This window comes from Hydra vulgaris, chromosome 06 (genome assembly GCF_038396675.1).
Source record: "Hydra vulgaris chromosome 06, alternate assembly HydraT2T_AEP".
NCBI classification, from domain to species: domain Eukaryota; kingdom Metazoa; phylum Cnidaria; class Hydrozoa; order Anthoathecata; family Hydridae; genus Hydra; species Hydra vulgaris.
In genome coordinates this window covers 18,414,202-18,433,522 of record NC_088925.1, presented here as the reverse complement: position 1 = coordinate 18,433,522, position 19,321 = coordinate 18,414,202, and the positions used below count along the sequence as shown (strand labels likewise).

At 25.6% G+C, this 19,321-nt stretch overlaps 2 protein-coding genes across 2 annotated transcripts; one reads left to right on the top strand and one right to left on the bottom strand.

The window, feature by feature from the left end:
• Nucleotides 1–263: 263 nt before the first annotated feature.
• LOC136081245 (uncharacterized) lies at nt 264–704 on the top strand. The gene has a single exon (XM_065798546.1). The coding sequence runs from the start codon at nt 264–266 to the stop codon at nt 702–704; it is 441 nt and encodes a 146-aa protein (XP_065654618.1).
• Nucleotides 705–16,539: 15,835 nt separating this feature from the next.
• LOC136080976 (uncharacterized) lies at nt 16,540–18,180 on the bottom strand. The gene is made up of 4 exons (XM_065798324.1): nt 17,998–18,180; nt 17,389–17,554; nt 17,235–17,314; nt 16,540–16,827 (listed from the first exon to the last, which is right to left on the bottom strand). The coding sequence occupies exons 1-4, from the start codon at nt 18,145–18,147 to the stop codon at nt 16,555–16,557; spliced, it is 669 nt and encodes a 222-aa protein (XP_065654396.1). The 5' UTR covers nt 18,148–18,180; the 3' UTR covers nt 16,540–16,554.
• Between the last annotated feature and the right edge of the window lie 1,141 nt (nt 18,181–19,321).

The window sequence follows — 19,321 nt, the reverse complement described above, 5'->3', positions numbered from 1 at the left end:
TTAATAAATCTGATGTGCTAGCTAGCGATCTAGCAGCATGGGCTACACGCAATAGATGTACAAGGAAGGCTGTCAATGAACTGCTAAGTATTTTAAATAAAAATGATTTATCTTCTCTCCCAAAAGACTGTAAAACACATCTAAAAACCAATAAATATATAAATATAAAAGAGCTGGATGGTGTTAAATATATTTACTTTGGCATTAAAAAGGAATAAAGCAAATTTTAAAGGATTCTCAAAAAAAGTGTTGAACAAATTGAGATGCTAATAAATGTTGATGGATTGCCGTTATGTAAGAGTACTAACACACAATTTTGGCCAATTTTAGCAAAGTTTTCAAAGTTACAGCAATTTATTGTGTGTCTTTTTTGTGGTAAAAAGAAACCAAATAATTTATTTGATTATTTGAATGAATTTTTAACTGAGTTTAGATTGCTTAAAGTTAGTGGGATTGAATATAATGGAAAAGTTTTACCTGTTACAATTAAGGCATTTGTTTGTGATGCGCCTGCACGTTCTTTTTTAAAGAATAATAAAGGTCACGGAGAATATCATTCATGTGAGCGATGTTTAGTTGAAGGAGAATATGATGGAAGGGTTGTTTTTACTGAAGTTGATTGTCAAATGCGAAGTGATGAACAATTTAAAGATTATATTTATTGGAATCATTCATTAGGTACATTCATTAGCGTTTTAAAGTAACTGAGTTTCGACAGTTCTTGTTGTTCACTGGACCAATAATTTAAAAAAATATTTTGTCAAAAGAGGTATACCAGAACTTCTTGTGTTTAAGCATTGCAGTATCCTTAATGAGCAACTCAAATGTTTTGAAACGACGACATTACTTGGATTATGCTAAAAAGTTAATGGCTTTTTTTCTATCAATTCTTCAAGGGCTTTATAGGCCACAATTTTATACTTATAACGTTCATTCTTTGCTTAATTTACATGGAGATGTTTTGTATCATAACTGTAGCGTTCATGATCTTTCGAGTTTTCCTTTTGAGAATTTTCTTCAAATTGTTAAAAAATTTGTAAAAAGTGCAAATAAACCTCTCATCCAATTAGCAAAACGGCTGAGTGAGTTAGAAAGTAGCAATGTTTGTTATTGCACAAAGACTATCTCAGATAAAATTGTACCAAATGATCGTGATGGATGGTTCATTTTAAAATCACTTGAAATTGTTCGTGTTATTGAAATAGTTTTAGAATCACAGTTTGATTGCAATGTTATTCCTTTTGGTGCCATCGATAACCTTTTTACCATCCTTTGTAACTCATCAGATTTTGGAATATACAAAATTTCTAAGTTCAATAAATTAAAAGAAAATACATAACTTTATCTGATATTTGCTACAAATTAGTTTGTCTGGAACAAGATGATGATTTTATATTAATTGAAGTTAATCATGAAATACTCTATTAATATTTTTCAATAAAATCTATTTTTTTAATTGCATAATTCATTAACTTGTTGACTTCCTGTTATTTTATTTAAACTTGTTGTTTCAATGTGATTATGAATTTTTGTATTGTTAAGTTTAATGTTTATATCTCCAGACTTGTATGATTTGAACAGGTTTCCATAATCCCATTTTATTGGCATTTAAATGGAAGATAATTATTGTTCGACTATTGACTTTTATTAAGGATTTAAAATAATATTGTCTATTTAAAAAAAAAGGAAACAAATTTGTAATTATCCAATATAATTTTTGCTTAGCAAAAAATTAGCTCTAAATTAGGTTATTACAAATTAATTTAAATAGTATTTTGCTATAATTTGTAGATAACAGTCAAAATATTAAAAAGTTTCCTACTCCACCATCGCGAATATATGTTCATCAAGGTATATGCAAATTTGTAGACGGTTTAATTTTTATAAATTAAAAAAATACTTTCCCCTTGAAATTAGAAAGCAGCTTAAATTATTTTTTTGTAGTCATTAGGCAGTTATTTAATGTATAGAGTCTTTTCTGAAAGTTTGTATGTTTGACTAGATATTTTCCATAATATCGTTTTTTAAACATTCCTAATATTTCTTTTTTAAACAACTTAAAAATTTAAGGTAAGTTTTTAAAAGTGATTACTTCTAAACCAGAACTTGTTTTACGACAAAATCACTCAGAAGATGACGATGCTCATCTTACCCATTAGTGGAATTATATATTGTATTTATAGATCCTTTTTCTCCTGGATTACCTTTAGAAAAGTTATTGCATTTTGAGAATCAGACATCAAGTGTGAAAAAGAATGAAATATCATCAAATATCAATGAAAATGTATAGCTGGCTATAAGTTATTTTTCTATTTTATTTAAATATTTTTTGATTAAAGATGATGATAATCATCATGAAATAATTATGATTGACGATGATGAATATATAGATGAGTATATCATTATTTTTTTAGTTAAAAAATTTAAAAAGAGTGTTTTTACCCAGCAATGAAACTGAAAAACTAGTAATGATTTTTTAAAAGTTATTAATTTTGAAAAGTTATACTGTTATATAATTTTTATTTTTTGTTAGGTTATGTAATGATCTATTTTTTTTTTTTTGTATTACTTTTAATAATAATAATTTTTATAAATTTAATAATAATAATTTTTACTAGAAATTATGTAAATTGAAATAAATCAATGACGAAGAGGTATGTTTCATTGTCAGCTATTATCCAAACTACAAACAATAATTAATAAATAATATTTATTTTACAAGTGACTATTTTTAGTTAAAGCATACTACTTTATTTATCATTATTTTACTTTTTATTTTTTTTTCAGGTTGACTTTCAAGAGACCTCTGGTAGTTTACAAGTTCAAAACAATTCTGAGGTACGTTACATATACACTTATTAAACAAAGTAGTTTTTTTTTTCTTCTGTAATTTTTAAATCCATGTTTCCACACTTGTGTGGTTTGGATGGTTCTCCATAGTGACATATAAATGCCATTATGAAAAAGTTGAATCAATTTTTTACAACTGGATGCCCTTCCTGAGGTTAACATGAAACAGGTTGTGCTGGATACCAGTAGTAGGATAACCTGACCTGACGGAGTCTGTATGCAGTCTTCTCCATTTTAAATTCACTGTCATTAGTCATTCTTTCATAATGACTGTCATTAGTCAGACAGTCGTTATTTGTCTCGCTTGCGGGATTTTTAAAAATATTTCTTTTTTGTACTTCTTAATATAAAAAATTGATCTTCTTAATGAATAAAAAAGATTTGTTTCAGTTTAAAAATACACTTGAAAATTATTGGCGATCGCTAAAAAAATCGCTGACCAAAAAATTGGCAGGCATTTGGACAAGTGCAAAACTGCAAGAGCGCGAAAGCGCTCGCCAAACAGAGAAGACTGCATATGGTATATTATTATGTTGAACTTTTCTATGTTTTTATATATATATAATATAATTCACGGTATAATAGTGTTATAATAATTCATTAATTAATTGATTAAAAATAATCATTTAGGAAGAACATTTTACTAAAAGTCAATATAGTAGAAAAGATGCAGCTACATTGCCAGTTAAAGGGTTTCCGTTAACTGAGTCAGGTATTTTTTTTCAATTTAAATTTGTTTATTTATTGTTTTTGAATAACGTCGTTGTTTTGTGATGAATTATTTGCTTATTAAAACTAGTTTGTATAATTTAGAGGGAAAAATGGTAAATGAAGAAGAGTTTAACAAACTGGTTAAAAAATGTTTATGTCTTTTTTCAATATCAATTTAATTTATGTCATATGTCAGTTTATGTCATTTATATATGTAGGTTTTTTTTCTCAACACGATTAAAGTGATTTTAAAAGTATTATTGTGTTTATAAAATACTCTGCTGACCAAGACATAATTCCATTAAATGATCTGGTCTCAGAATAATTTTGATTCACAGAATCAATTTTTTTTGTCTACTTGTTTGTTAATTATAAGCTCTTTTTTGATCGGCATCTATAAATGTTGTATAAATTTGATTAAAAATTTGGGTTTTGATAGATATATTGATTAATAAGTACTTGAATAGAATTAAAATAGGATCTAGAGTTGATTAAGACACTTTCTCAAAATATTTTACTCAAGTTCTAATTTTCGTTCATGAGCGAAATCAATCTGAAGAAAATGGTGCTTTTTATATATTATATAGAGGTGATCTGTTTCTATAAATTTAAAATAATATGTAGAAAATTTTCTGTATTTTATTAGTGTTTTTTGAACTTTAATGAATATTATTAATGTCATGATATAAAAATATTTTATCTTGTGATTAAATTTTATTCCATTTTCTATTTTTATCAGGTTTTATCTCTGTCTTCTGTTGGGGGTAAAGATGTTAAAGATGTTGTCAAGAACATAATGGAAAGGTTCTCAATATATTGATGATATATTAGCTATAACCCTTACCCAGTGGGCATGTGTCCTTAAGAAGTTCTAAGAACGACACATGCCCATTGGGTATAGTGAATATCGTTTACTCTATAGCAAATAATCTTCTTAGATAAAATAACGTTTAAAACTTTGAACACTTGTTCTTATCATATCATCCAACATATATGTTTATATTAAGGTTTTTCACAAGGAGTTCAACACTGCTTCGGAATCCTTCTCTTTAAACAGAATAATAATAATATAAATATTTTGTTTTAACGTCGCTACATACGATGTGTTCGCTAAGTTCAATTTTAAAGGAACTAATCGCCTAAAAAGCAATAAAGACTCAAGACCAAAGAAAGAAGCTTTTAAAAGTCTTAATCTTTGCAAAGTTGTGTGCTGTTCGTTTTATAAATTACTTCAGTTTTTAGAAGCTTTACTTAATTTTATTACTATGTATCTTATTACTATGCTTATTTTTCCACTTACTTTTTTTTACTTTCATTTCCATTTTTAAATATTATAGTAATAAAAAATATGAATTGGTTTAAAATAGTAGCATTTAATGCCTTTTTAGTTGTTGTTATAAAAATAATTATTCAAATTATTATTTGAATAGTTGATGCGTTTAATTTTTAAGTCATTTTTCATATTTCAGGTGCAGCAATGAAGTATAGAAGATTTAACCGAAAAGACGTTTTAAATTGCGTCAAAGATATTTTGCGATACGCTCCAGACAAGGCCACAGGTGGAAGACGGTCTTCAATATAAAAAATATATATCATGTAAAAGAAATATATAAAGTAAATAACTTGTAAATTATGTTTTATATCTTAATATCTTAATTATATTATATTTTGAAAATCTTTTTTGTTCTTTGTTTTAATTTAGGATGTAGTCTATATTTAAACATTTATAAACGACGATGTGCGAACCTCAGTCGGAGTTTAAGATACAAGTTAAAATTTAGATAAATTTTACTTCCATTTGAAACTCGAAACTTAAAATATAGCATTTTATTGAACATTGCTTGATTTACGTCGGCTTAACATCTGATTCTAACGTTAATACGCTTTTCCATTTTCAACATCGATGCGACATCGCACACAACGTCGTAGCTACATCGAATGTTTACATCGCTATTATATCGCGATTCGACGTCAATATTATATCGGATATTAACATCGTCTTAACATCAAATATTGACATCGCGATTACATCGCATATTAACGTCGATCCAACTTTCCATTTCCAACGTTAATGCGATGTCGCACTCGACGTCGCCTAAACGTTAAACCAACATCGCCATGCCCACTGGGAAATATGGTTTTTGCTTATTAAAATTTTATTACTAGATTTATCAAATATTATAGATGGATTTTTCGCCACAAAATATATATCTTTTAGGTCCAGGTTACTGTATTCTTCGCTGCACTTAATTTCTATTATTCCACAATCATTATCACACCTTACTCTCCTATCAGGTGATGCACCCAAAACAAAATTTTTTTCATCAAGTACCAAACCACATGGTTCTACATTTAGTTTATAGCCAGAGGATTTCATAAAGTTATTATTATATTTTAACGCTATAGGTTCATAATATTTATCATAGTAAGGTTTATATGAAATAATATTGTTTTTCTTAGTTTTGCTTTCACCATGGACAAGTTTGTGTGCCAAACTTTTGAGTCCTTTTGGAGATTTGTTCTTTATTACATAAAGATGCAGTGAATCGATTCTTTCTGTAATCAAACCATTTTGAATTTCCATCATGTTCCCTTGTTTCTTTTTCAATTTGAGCTACTATTTCCTTTACTAACTTCATATTTTCTAAAATGTTTATTTTTTTATAAGAAAATATTTTTTCAACATAACAAGTTATAAAATCATCAGTTTCGTTAAAAGGGAATGTAGGGTATTCAATGTATTGAACACTGTCTAAATTTTTTAGAGGTGCAGGTAAGTTGTTGTAAACATTGTAACTAGGTGGAACTACAGCACTTTAATAGCTTAATACAGACCCAAATGGGACACTTCCTAGACCTGTTTTAACTATTCCTTTATTTGATTGATATAACACATTCAACATATGCACTTTAACATTCACTGTTTAAAAGATTCTTTTAAAGCTCATTTATTTTATTTTCATTATCACTTTTTCTGTTTAAATCAGTTCTAGTGTCATAAAATGATGATTTAATTGTGGCGAATGAAGATACTTTTCTTTTCGAGAAATTCTATTTTTTAATTTGTGGTGATATAATTTGTAAGTCACTTATTGGTGTTTTATCAAATCTTTTACGACTTTGTGGTATTGACCAAGCACAAGTTCTTGATGTACAGACTTTCATATTTGGAACAGTTTTCAGTTTTTCAACTACCCATTTTGCAACAAGTTTCATCATTGCAAATGCATGTGAACAAGTTCCAGTTTTTCCTGCTGGGCATTCACAAAATGCATACATTACTGATCCATCTAATTTTTTAATAGCAATAAAAATCTATCTGTCAATTTTTTTTATGCTAGCTGCACATACTCCTTTTACACAAAATAGTTTAATACTTTGTTTTGAATGATTTGAGGATAGATCAATGTATTGCTCTTCAAGAAACTTTTGTCCTCTAGATAAATGTTTTTTAACTTTAGTAGATTTAGGTAAAAAATTACTATTTACATTTAAAGCATATGCATCAATTTTCTCAGCTAAAAACGCAGGAAGTCCCTCTAGACACTTGCTCCATCCAATTTTGGAATTCAAACTTAACAGCTCACATTTTAACTTTTCAGGCAACATAGGAAATGTTTTTATACTTTGTATTTTTATATTTTTACTCATCAAATATGCTTTTTTTGACGACCATTTTTGCTCAAGAGTTGGATCACAAACAAATGAATTTTTTACTTTTTTTTGAATTTTTTTAATACTGTAAACCTTTAACTTGAGAGTCTCGTAAAGTTACTACACCTTTAAGAGAATCGCCACGGTAAAGAAGCCACCTTTTTAAATGATTATTTGTATACGTTTGTAATTTTTCTAAATTGACTTTTGACAGTTGGATCGTCTATATCATCTTCTTTTAAAGCAATTAATGCTGGATCTAAACAAAAAAAAATACATCAGAATAAGTCAACTACACTACACAAATTTTATATATTTTGTGGATAAAAGTAAACTTCAGTTAAGGTAAATTTTCTATAAAATATTTAATATATTTTACTTTGATATTTAAGTAATAAAATAATAGAAAAGTAATTAATAAACACTTAAAATAAAATAACAAACCTATTTCATGTGAAGAAACGTCATTTGTGTCTGAAGATAATAACATTATCTTGTTAAAATAACAAATAAAGCTCAAGATTAAAAGAAACAAATAAGCCTAAGCAATGAAATATTTTGTTTGTTTACTAACGGTACAACCTAAGCCTCGATTTGAAACGCGGACGTTTATTTATGAAAGGGTCTATTAGATATTTTTCTTTTAAAATTTTTGTAATAATTTTAAAAAACCTAACTGCTCTTTTCTTACAGTATATATACACACACAACTATATATCTCTTTGACCAATCTTTTGTCCATCCAAGCCCAAATGTTCTCAATCGGATTAGGATCTGGAGAACGAGCTGGCCAAGGTATAACCTTAATGTTTTCCAATCAAGTCACTCTTTAACCGAGATTGCAGTGTGAGCCGTAGCGCCATCGTGCTGAAATATTCATTGTTGTTGTTTTCTGTAAAAAGCTCGGCTGTTGGCAAAAATTTACTTTTGAGGGTCTCTTTGTACACAAAAATGCTCTTTGAATTTTTCACCAACCAGCCTCTTGATGTTTAATCTTGACTTGCAATTTATCACCTCAAAATTGGATTCGTCGCTGAAAATGAATTTGGCCCAGTCTTCTACAGACCAGTGAAGTCTTTCTCTACACCAGTTTAATCTTTTTAGGCGATCTAAGATACGCAAAAGTGGTTTTGAGCAGCGACATAGCAATCTAAGCCTTTCTTAACGCATCTTCTTAAGGCATCTTCGGACAGTCCATCTACTAACGTTACCAGGCGTGTTTGTGAACCCTTCGCGGTAAGAAATTTTTGGGTCTTTTTAGAAATTTTAACCTTTCGATAGTGATAACTTTGGTCTCTTAAAATTAGCTTTAAAGGCCTAACAAGCCTTAATAAATCTTTGACATCATTAAGTAGCTCGTGGTTTTTCAACGTTGTTTGTACGCATTTAAGAAAAACATTGCACATTTGAGCTATTTCTCGTTGGCTTATTGTTTTATCTTTTTGCAGACCTACAATTTGCCTTCGTACATTGTCTGAAACAGCTTTTCTGCCCATTTTTGTCTTTTTACTTTGCTAAACAATTACCAATGCGAATAACTCAAGATATAAAAATGATATTTTTATTTTATTTTTGCAAGAAAGTTTATATTGTTCGAAAGAAATCAACTACTAAATTTTAAATCACTCGGATAACATTTCGTTGAGATATTTCAACTTAATTCGTTAAATTTTAGTTGACTCTATATTTTTGCTCCATTAGAAATACAGGTATAATCTAATTAAGTTAATAATTACTCAAGACTAGTTAACACAACGAGTTCCAATTATATACTATTAAAAAAGAATCAATTAATTAAGACATTTAATACGCTTTTAATTGTATTAATTAGTTGGTTTTAAAGATAATTGTGAAAGAAACAAAAGTTTCACACAAACAAAGTAGTGACTCTATTATATTTATGCAACCCACTGTGTGTATACATACATACATATATATATATATATATATATATATATATATATATATATATATATATATATATATATAATATATATATATATATATATATATATATATATATATATTTATATATATATATATATATATATATATATGGATCAGTTGGTAAGCAGTTTGTCTGCAAACCACTAAATAAAGAATTTGACCCACATCACACTAAAAAAAAAGATAAAAAAAACTGATAAAACCGTTAAAAACGGTTTTTAACGGTTTTATCAGTTTAATAATGGCTCTCACTATATGAGCCGAAAACTTACGTGAATAAATAAATAAATAGTATGATACCGTATATGATGTTTTAATGCTTCATATATATATATATATATATATATATATATATATATATATATATATATATATATATATATATACCACTGTATATATATATATATATATATATATATATATATATATATATATATATATATATATATATACAGTGGTGGAAAAAATAATAAAAACACTATCTAAACATTTAGAAAATTGCTTTTTAGTCACAGCAAATGATGTTAACTGATCTTAATTCTTATGTTTTTATTAACCTTTTCGGTAAAAATTATATATTTTTTTTAAAATTATATATATTTTTTTTAATTTTTTAATGTTACTAACAATTTTGTTTAAAGTAGCCGGAAATTTACTGGAAAAAATAATAAAAAAAGAAATGGTTAATTTGATTCTATATTTGAAAAAATCGAGAAAATTCAATGTGTATAAAACAAATATTTAACAAAAATAATTAAAACCAATTAAGAACAAAAACAAACATTTCTTTTTTTTTTGAAAAAGATTTATCAATCACTTCATACAGTATTTACAAAAATTGCCTAATATTTTGTTCCATGTAATTTATTTTTTTCACTTTGATTGGTCTTTTGGGCATGCTGTTGACCAATTTATGGCATGTTGATATTGAAATAGTGTACCATGATGTTTTCACAGCCTACCACAGGTCTCTTTTGTTTCGAGACTTTTGTTTTCTTACCTCATTCTTTACAATCTTCTATAAATTGTCTATTAGATTTAAATCTGGCAATTATGCTGGCCAGTTTAATTTCTCATACCATTGTTTTGGAACCATCTTTTTGTGATAGAAGCTGTATGTTTTGGATCGTTTCTTGTTGAAATTTCAAGAGCAGCGGCATGTTATCCTCAGCATAAGGAAGCATTTTTTCTTCAAGTATATTAGTATAAATATCAGCTTTTATAGTGTCTGTTATTAAATAGATAGGACCAATACCAGATGACAAAAAACATCCCCACACCATAATGCTTCCACCGCCAAGTTAAACTGTTTTTTTTTTAGTGTAATGTGGGTCAAATACTTTATTTAGTGGTTTGCGGACTAACTGCTCACCAACTGATCCAAAGATATTAAATTTAGATTCATCTGTCCACAAAACTGTGTCCCATTTTTTATTTGTCCATGCAGAATATTTATGACAATGTGACTTTCTAATCATAATATCCTAAGTTAAAACTGTTTTATGAATTAGTTTACTAATATACATACTAATACCACCATATCATATTATTAAATATTTAAAATACTTACAGATTATAAGTAAAAAGCAATACCTTCAACTTCAGCAATGTTTTTTACTCTAATTGTAATTAATTAACTGAAATGATAATATTATAGTAAATTAGTAAACTGTAAATAATTAACTGAACATACTGAACATACATAGAAAACTTATTAAACATACTATGTTTCAAAATTTAAAGTAAAATATTATTGAGTAGAGTAGAAAGGTCGTATCAATTTGAGGGGGAGTAAATAAAACAACCAGGGTTAGAGATTTGAAGGGGAAGGGCGAGAGAAGTGACTCTCCTCTTAAATAAATATGGGGGAAGAGGCTATTACCCCTACAAATCCTCTCCCTACAAGGTTTTAATAATAACCAGAGTCAAACACATATTTGAAAAGTAATAACAGTTGAAAATTAAAGAAAACAAAAAGAATAATCATTGCCGTATTTATTATTTTTTCCAGTAAACTTTCGGCGACTTTAAACAAAATTGTTAGTAACATGAGAAAAATTGAAAAAAACTTCATAATTTTTTTAAAATGTAGCCTTTAACAATAAAGTTTCTAAAAACATAAAAATTAATATCAGTTAACATCGATTGCTGTGAATAAAACGCATTTTTCCAAATGTTTAGATAGTGTATTTATTATTTTTTCCACCCCTGTATATATATAGTCATCAAAAATGTATATATATAGCCATAATATATATATATATATATATATATATATATATATATATATATATATATATATATATATATATATATATATATATATACATATATATATATACATTACATATATATATATATATATATATATATATATATATATATATATATATATATATATATATATATATACATATATATATATACATTACATATATATATATATATATATATATATATATATATATATATATATATATATATATATATATATATATATATATATAGGGGAAAGGCGCCTATGATGGCATACTTAACTTTGAAGCTTCATTATTCAGTATCCTCAAGACCAATAATAAAAGTTTTGATATGGATACATTCCTTGTTACATCTAGAACAATAATTACTCTTGGAGTTTTCATCAGTTATTTTTTTTTAAAGTTATTCTTATTACAAAAAAAAGCACAAGTATGCCATCTTAGGCAACCACTGCTCCTATGATGGCATAGGGAAGGATGGGGCTAGTTAGGATCGAGGGTAACTTAATGATTTCATTTAACCTTAGAGTCTTCCCTCAGAAAAGCCAGAAATTTCTCAAGACCATCCTAACTTACCATTTCATGGTACACACCAGCATTGTAAAATTTTGCGCATGCGCATAGGGTATAGTGCGTTTTACGTATTTTTTAGACCAAAAAAAAATTTTGGAGCATCACTTTCTTTTAACTTTACTTAAAAATAAGTTTTTCTTATAAAAAAAAAAGGTTTTCCCAACTCTTCAATATTTAAACACCATCAATTCGTCAGTATGCCATCATGGGTAAAAGTCATCATTCTCATTAAAACAAGCTGTGTCTGCTTTGTTCAAAAGATAAAATTAAAGTAACTATTCCACTAAATGCACAAAACTTGAATATAAAATGCATAAAAATTTCATTTCTGCACAGTTAATAGTAAAATCACAATCTTAAATATATGAAGGAAATAAAACTACAACAGCACATCCCAAAATCGATTTTTGTTGATTATAAAAACAATACTTGTGCACAAGGGACGTTTTTTCACTAAAACTAATGTAAAGTCAGTATAGTCATGTAGGTCTAATCATTTCTTTACCAAAACCAATTTTAATGGAAATATGACCGGTATGCCATCATAGGCGCCTTTCCTTTATAATATATACATATATGTATATATATATATATATATATATATATATATATATATATATATATATATATATATATATGTATATATACATATATATATATATATATATATATATATATATATATATATATATATATATATATATATATATATATATATATATATATATGTATATATATATATATATATATATATGTATATATATATATATATATATATATATATATATATATATATATGTATATACATATATATATATATATATATATATATATATATATATATATATATATAGATATATATATATATATATATATATATATATATATATATATATGTATATATACATATATATATATATATATAAATATATATATGTGTATATATATATATATATATATATATATATATATATATATATATATATATATATATACATGTATTGATTTTATAAAATATTTGCCTTGGCTACTCAGTTCTTATATTAGACAGTCCATGTATTAGAAAATGTGTTTTGCTTAAGCTTTTTCTTGTTATTTTAATTTTTTATTTTATTATTTATAATAAACGAATAAACATAACACAGAAGTATGGATTTATGATTTCAAAAAATATCTCCAAATAAAACAAAATTGGTACATATATACACATCAAATATGATTCATACCATTTAAAAAGATTAATCTACTGCACTCAAGTGTAGTAAAAAGATTAATGGAACATATACTTATTGATTTAACCAATAAACAAAAAAAAGTTAAATTTAAAAATTTTGAAAAAGAAGTAATAATTTATATTACATAAAATTACCTTATAATCCTAGCCTCTTTACCATGTTTTCCCATTTTTTGTTGTAATTTGAAAGTTTTGAGAAATTTTGAGTATTATCAGCATGCAAATATTTTCCAACATTAGAGTTTTTATCTGCCAGATTTTTTTTGAAGCATTGCTTCACCAACTTAAAAGTGACCTAAAATTGCAGCTTCCTGCATTAACCTGCATTTTACAGCAAATTTAATACTACTTTAATGACATTGTTGGCAATATTCATACTTGCATTCATTGAAAAAGCAACTTCATAATGCTTTTCCGAATGTTATTACAACATCTGCCATCTTCAGTTATTATTTCCTCATCATTTAACAAAGAAACCAGCTTATAAAGTTGGTTCTCTTCTTTCAAAACATTGGTTATAGTATATTATGCTGCAACATCTTCTTAACTTTTAAACTAAAAAAAATTTTCATATTGTTTTCATTGAGGTAGTTGTTTTTATTTCGTGAAGCATTTTTTAAATTACTGTTTATTTTTTTTAATTTATTTTCTCTGCATTAAAAGTGACCTAAAATTGCAGCTTCCTGCATTAACCTGCATTTTACAGCAAATTTAATACTACTTTAATGACATTGTTGGCAATATTCATACTTGCATTCATTGAAAAAGCAACTTCATAATGCTTTTCCGAATGTCATCACAACATCTGCCATCTTCAGTTATTATTTCCTCATCATTTAACAAAGAAACCAGCTTATAAAGTTGGTTCTCTTCTTTCAAAACATTGGTTATAGTATATTATGCTGCAACATCTTCTTAACTTTTAAACTAAAAAAAGTTTTCATATTGTTTTCATTGAGGTAGTTGTTTTTATTTCGTGAAGCATTTTTTAAATTACTGTTTATTTTTTTTAATTTATTTTCTCTTTTTATAATTCAGATGTGTGTATCCGAACTTTCAAGCATTAAATTAATTACTACCACTTTTTTTTTAATTTATGATATTTTACATTTTGTTTCTTTTTTCAAGAAAATAATTTCAGTCGATATTTGCAGATTGTTTGACTTCAAAATACTTTAGATGCTTGAAAAATCTAAATTTAAATCCATCATTAATTCAAGTTTTCTTTTAAGTTTTTTTTTTCGCGAGCATTTAGTTTTCACTGATAAGGATTGTTTCTTTAGGAACTTCAGAACTATTTTAAAGGCTTGACCTAATAACAAATCCAACTTTTCATTTTTGCATTGTTTCTTTAACTTTCTGATATTATCATATGATCAAATTAAATTCGTTGCTAATTGTTTTTCATAGCAGAAGATTTTATAACATATAAATCAACACAAAATCTACAATATGCTGCATTGTAAAAGGTAGATTCAGATTTTTACTTTAACGTTAAATACCAATAAAAAATATCTTCATTAAGCATTTTATCAAAACAATTTTGTTATAAAATCACGTCAAGAAAATATGTAAATAATAAATTAATTTTAATATCATACCTCAATTAACATCAATAAACTTAATGAACTAAAAGGTTATTTATTTAGCAAAAATAATACAATTACGTTTAAAATCATATATATAATGTTATATATGAAACTCACAGGTAAGTTACAAATAAATAAAAACATAATAATAAATAGACAGATTGTTTATTTAGGAGCTATTTAAAACTATTTATTTACTTATAAATAAGTAGTTTTATTTATTTACTAACTTCAATTTTGTGTCTAAATATAAAATTAGAAATTACTTCTAGATACAACAGTCATACTATTATAATAAAGCAAAAATCATACTATATCAATATTAACATTAAAAAAAAGTGCTTGTTCATTAATAATATTCAATAAAAATAACAGAATTTTAAGATACACAGAAAGTTTTCACTACGCTGACTTATATAAATAACACGGGGGAAATTCTATAAATCACCTTAAAGAATACAAAAAACCCACCCTATATAAACTTGACAAGAAAATAAAAAAACTGATGTACAGAATAAATAAATAGCTGTAGAACCTATATAATGTAATGACGGATAAATTATCAAAATTTTCTTTACATGCAACATAGAGTTGACCTGTAGGTCAACTCTATGTTGCATGTAAAGAACAAATCGTTTAATACCTTATTTTAAAGAAATTTAAAAAAATCTGTTTGCTTTTATAAAATAAATAACAAGGTCGTTTGTTTGTTTGTTTTTTTAACGTTGTTAAGCATTTATTACAAGGTATGTCATTAAACAAATAAGGTTGTACTTTATAAATGTTTCTGATTAATATATTTTTTCTTTAGTTATATTTTTAGTTATATTTATGTGTTATTTATTATGTGTTTATATATGTTAAATAAAACTATATATGTGAGATATATAGTTTTTTATCTATACCTATAATATCTATAACTTTTTTACTATTTATAATTTTATGTAAATTTTATTAAAATTATATATACTTCATTAAATATTTATATACTGTTGCTTTTTAAGTAACTTTAATTGAAAAGATATATACGCTGTTCCTTTTTTGTTAACAATTTACATTTTGTTATTTTAGAAAAAATTTGTTTAAAAGAAATATACTCTGTTCTTTTTTGTCAACAATTTATGCTTTTGATGCTAAATAATTTTTTTCAAAAAGCGGACTTTCTATTTTTTTAATGACTCCTCTCCATTTAAAAATTTAAGAGTTTCTATTTCCTTCATTAGAAAAAACCAATTTGAATATCCAGATAATCAAACTAAGTTGGTTTTTTAGAAAACCAACGCTATTTGGTTTTCTGGATAATCAAAAATAACGATAAAAGTACTATTTTATGTCAAAATGCTTAACACGAAACGCAATTTTCGCATGTTTCGCAATTTTATGATTATTTTACAAAACTTAACTTCATGAGTTATGTTTGGCAGAATATTCGGCCAGAGATTACAATTTAATACAAAAACTAAAGTTTATTAATTTATTACCATATTTATATATATTTTTGATACGTATTTATATACATTATATAAATAAATGGTGCTATATATAAATCGTATTCTATATAGAAATATTTATGTACTATGGAACATATTAATATACTACTATATCATTTGAAAAAGAAAAAAATTATCTATAAAAACAACTAAAATTTTGTAAGCGAGTTCAATAAATAAACTTGATTTAAAAAAAGGTTTTGAAACAAATTAATAACATCAGTATATTATTGAGTTTATAATTTATATTACAAGTTCATACAACTAGCAATGTTTTGAATGTTGCCAGGAAATTTACTATTTCGTTCGAAAACGTAATGTTCTAGAAAAGACAAAGTTTTTTGGAGTTTCTTTGGATATGCGATATCAAAAATAAAATATGAACAGATGACAAGACCCAAGTTACAAGTTATATCAGGAACAGAATTGCTTATTGTCACCCCGTCAACTACAAGACTTATTCGTGTTGGATTTATAGCATCTCCCTCGATTTTCAGAGCTGGGGTAGGATAGATTGGATCCTAATAAAGAGAAGCATAATATAAAAAAATATTGAAAATTGCATTAGTTAACTTTATTTATATACATACATATATATATATATATATATATATATATATATATATATATATATATATATATATATATATATATATATATATATATATATATATATATATATATATATATATATATATATGTATATATATATGTATATATATGCAAATAATTAGAATAAAAAAAATGTTAAAAATATTAAAATGTATATGAAATAAAAAAGTTGACTTTAATTGTTTGAGTTTTTAAATAATAAAAAGTGAACTGAATTTTTTCTAACAATTTTTATTCAAATAAATAAATATTAAAACGATTTAGATGATAATGATAAACATTCATTTAAATGAATATACTGATTAACAAAACTTACTAGCGTCATAAAGAATAAAAGTGTTTCTTCGTCACAAAAAATGCTTGGAAGAATTAATGCATGAAGGTTTTTCATTGTTGCTAAAAATAGAAAAATAATTTACAAAATTCGAATAACAATTAAATAATTTTAATATTAATTTAACAATTATTACCATCACTAATCTCATCCAGTACCTCATTGCACAATGTTTTCCATCTAGCTAACAAAGGTTTTTTTAAATATATCAACTTCTTTATTCCCTCTTTCATTCTACCCAATAATAACAAGTAGTTATTATCAATATCTTTATTTGTAATAGCTCTTGCTGCTGCAAAAAGCTAAAAATAAAACAAAGAAAATGACATCACAAAGCCGCTAAATAAAGAAAAAAAAATTTTACTCCCACCCTAACATTGCAGGGGCAATTCTAGACAAAATTTGGGAAGCGGTACCCCAGAGCAGTATAAATAATAGCACAGACTAAAAAAAAACTGAATTAACACAGAAATATTAATCTTGATTTTCCCACGCCAAGAAAGAAAAAAAAATCCAACTAATAGTCTTATTTAGTTTTATTATAATTTTAATATTGTTATGTATTTTATATATAATTTATGTTTATTTAAAGGATATTTCTTTATAAAAGTAATATAACAAATGAAATTTGTTATTTCAGGATTTGCGTTAAATGGGGTAATTATTGTTTATATCATGAACATGGCAGTTTTAAGACAATATTAACAGAGCAATATAGTTATAAAATAAATAAAAAACCACTTACAACTTTTTCATAGTAAAGTGCTGGGAATTTATTAAGAGCATCCAAAGTTCTTTCATTTTGGCATGTATATTTTAATGCCTCAATTGACAAGACAATCTGGTGAGCCAAAAATTCTTTATCAGGTCGCAGTTTTTGACACTCACCAACCATGCTTTTTATAACATCTTGAGTTATACCATCGTCCACATTCAATAATATAATAATTAAAATATGGTAAGTAATTTTTTCATATAAACATGTATTATATATGCAGCGATATTATGCTTACCTTATCACTTGAATGATGGCAGTGACGTTTTGCTGAGTACAGATTAGTAGACTCATTCAGCAAATCAGAGTTATGCTTACGACCAGAATTAATTCTAGAGTACTTTATCTTAAACTGTGCAACTTGCTCATCATTTAGAAGGGGGTGTCTAGCTCGCTTAAATTTTTCCTTCAACAAATGCACAAGAAGTTCCGGACAATAGAATAAAAGAAAAAGTTCTTTAGCTATATAATTTTGTAACATCATTGATATTATTAGTTTTAATTATACAGTTAAATACTCACAGAGCCATTGGAGTGATAAGGTTTTAGTGAAGGATACTATAGGAAAAGCTTTCCTATAGTATCCTTCAAGAAGGATACTATAGGAAAGCTTTTCCTATAGTATCCTTCACTAAAACCTTTCGTATATTTTATTGCATTCACTTTGGTGAAAAGCAATAAAATGTTTCATTTCAATTTTTATTATTATTAAAGAGATAGTTATATGTTAAGAAATATAAAACAGCAACATTTCGCCAACTCTGATACTGATGATAAATAATGCTTACTTTCAAAAATTTGAAAATTATACTATTTTAACTTATAATTTAAACAGTAATCAAAATACATACAACCCATACTGTTGCTTCATGATATCAAAAAGAAAATCCATAATGTACTCCTTTAGTTTTGATCTTTTTGGAAGACTTAAGTAAATTTCTTTTCTTTCCACAGCAGCAAGGGGAAGAGGGGGCAATTTTAGTTTATCTGACAGAATACTAAAAATAAAGTTTAAGACATTAAATTGAAGACCTTAGTGCTCAAAGTCAGACAAAAAAAGTTGAAAGAAGTCACACAAAATAAGCCACAAAAATAAGTCAAACAAAAAAAGTTGAACGAAAATATATTTCAATCAATATTGTTATATGTTCTTTTTTTTTTTTTTGAAAATTGATAAAAATTTAATTTAATTATGATTCATTTATTAGTTATTTAAATATTATATTTACTGATTTTTATTTATTGATTTTGTTCATAAATTTAAATTTTAAAAACAAAAAGACTATCTAAAAAA

Excerpts from the sequence above, each read along its gene's own strand:
- LOC136080976 (XM_065798324.1), bottom strand. The coding sequence starts at position 18,147 with ATGGTTGGTGAGTGTCAAAAACTGCGACCTGATAAAGAATTTTTGGCT. Across the intron at positions 17,555-17,997 it reads CACTTTACTATGAAAAAGTT|CTTTTTGCAGCAGCAAGAGC; the intron begins GTAAGTGGTTTT and ends TTTTATTTTTAG. Across the intron at positions 17,315-17,388 it reads ACTGGATGAGATTAGTGATG|CAACAATGAAAAACCTTCAT; the intron begins GTAATAATTGTT and ends TTCTATTTTTAG.
- LOC136081245 (XM_065798546.1), top strand. The coding sequence starts at position 264 with ATGCTAATAAATGTTGATGGATTGCCGTTATGTAAGAGTACTAACACA.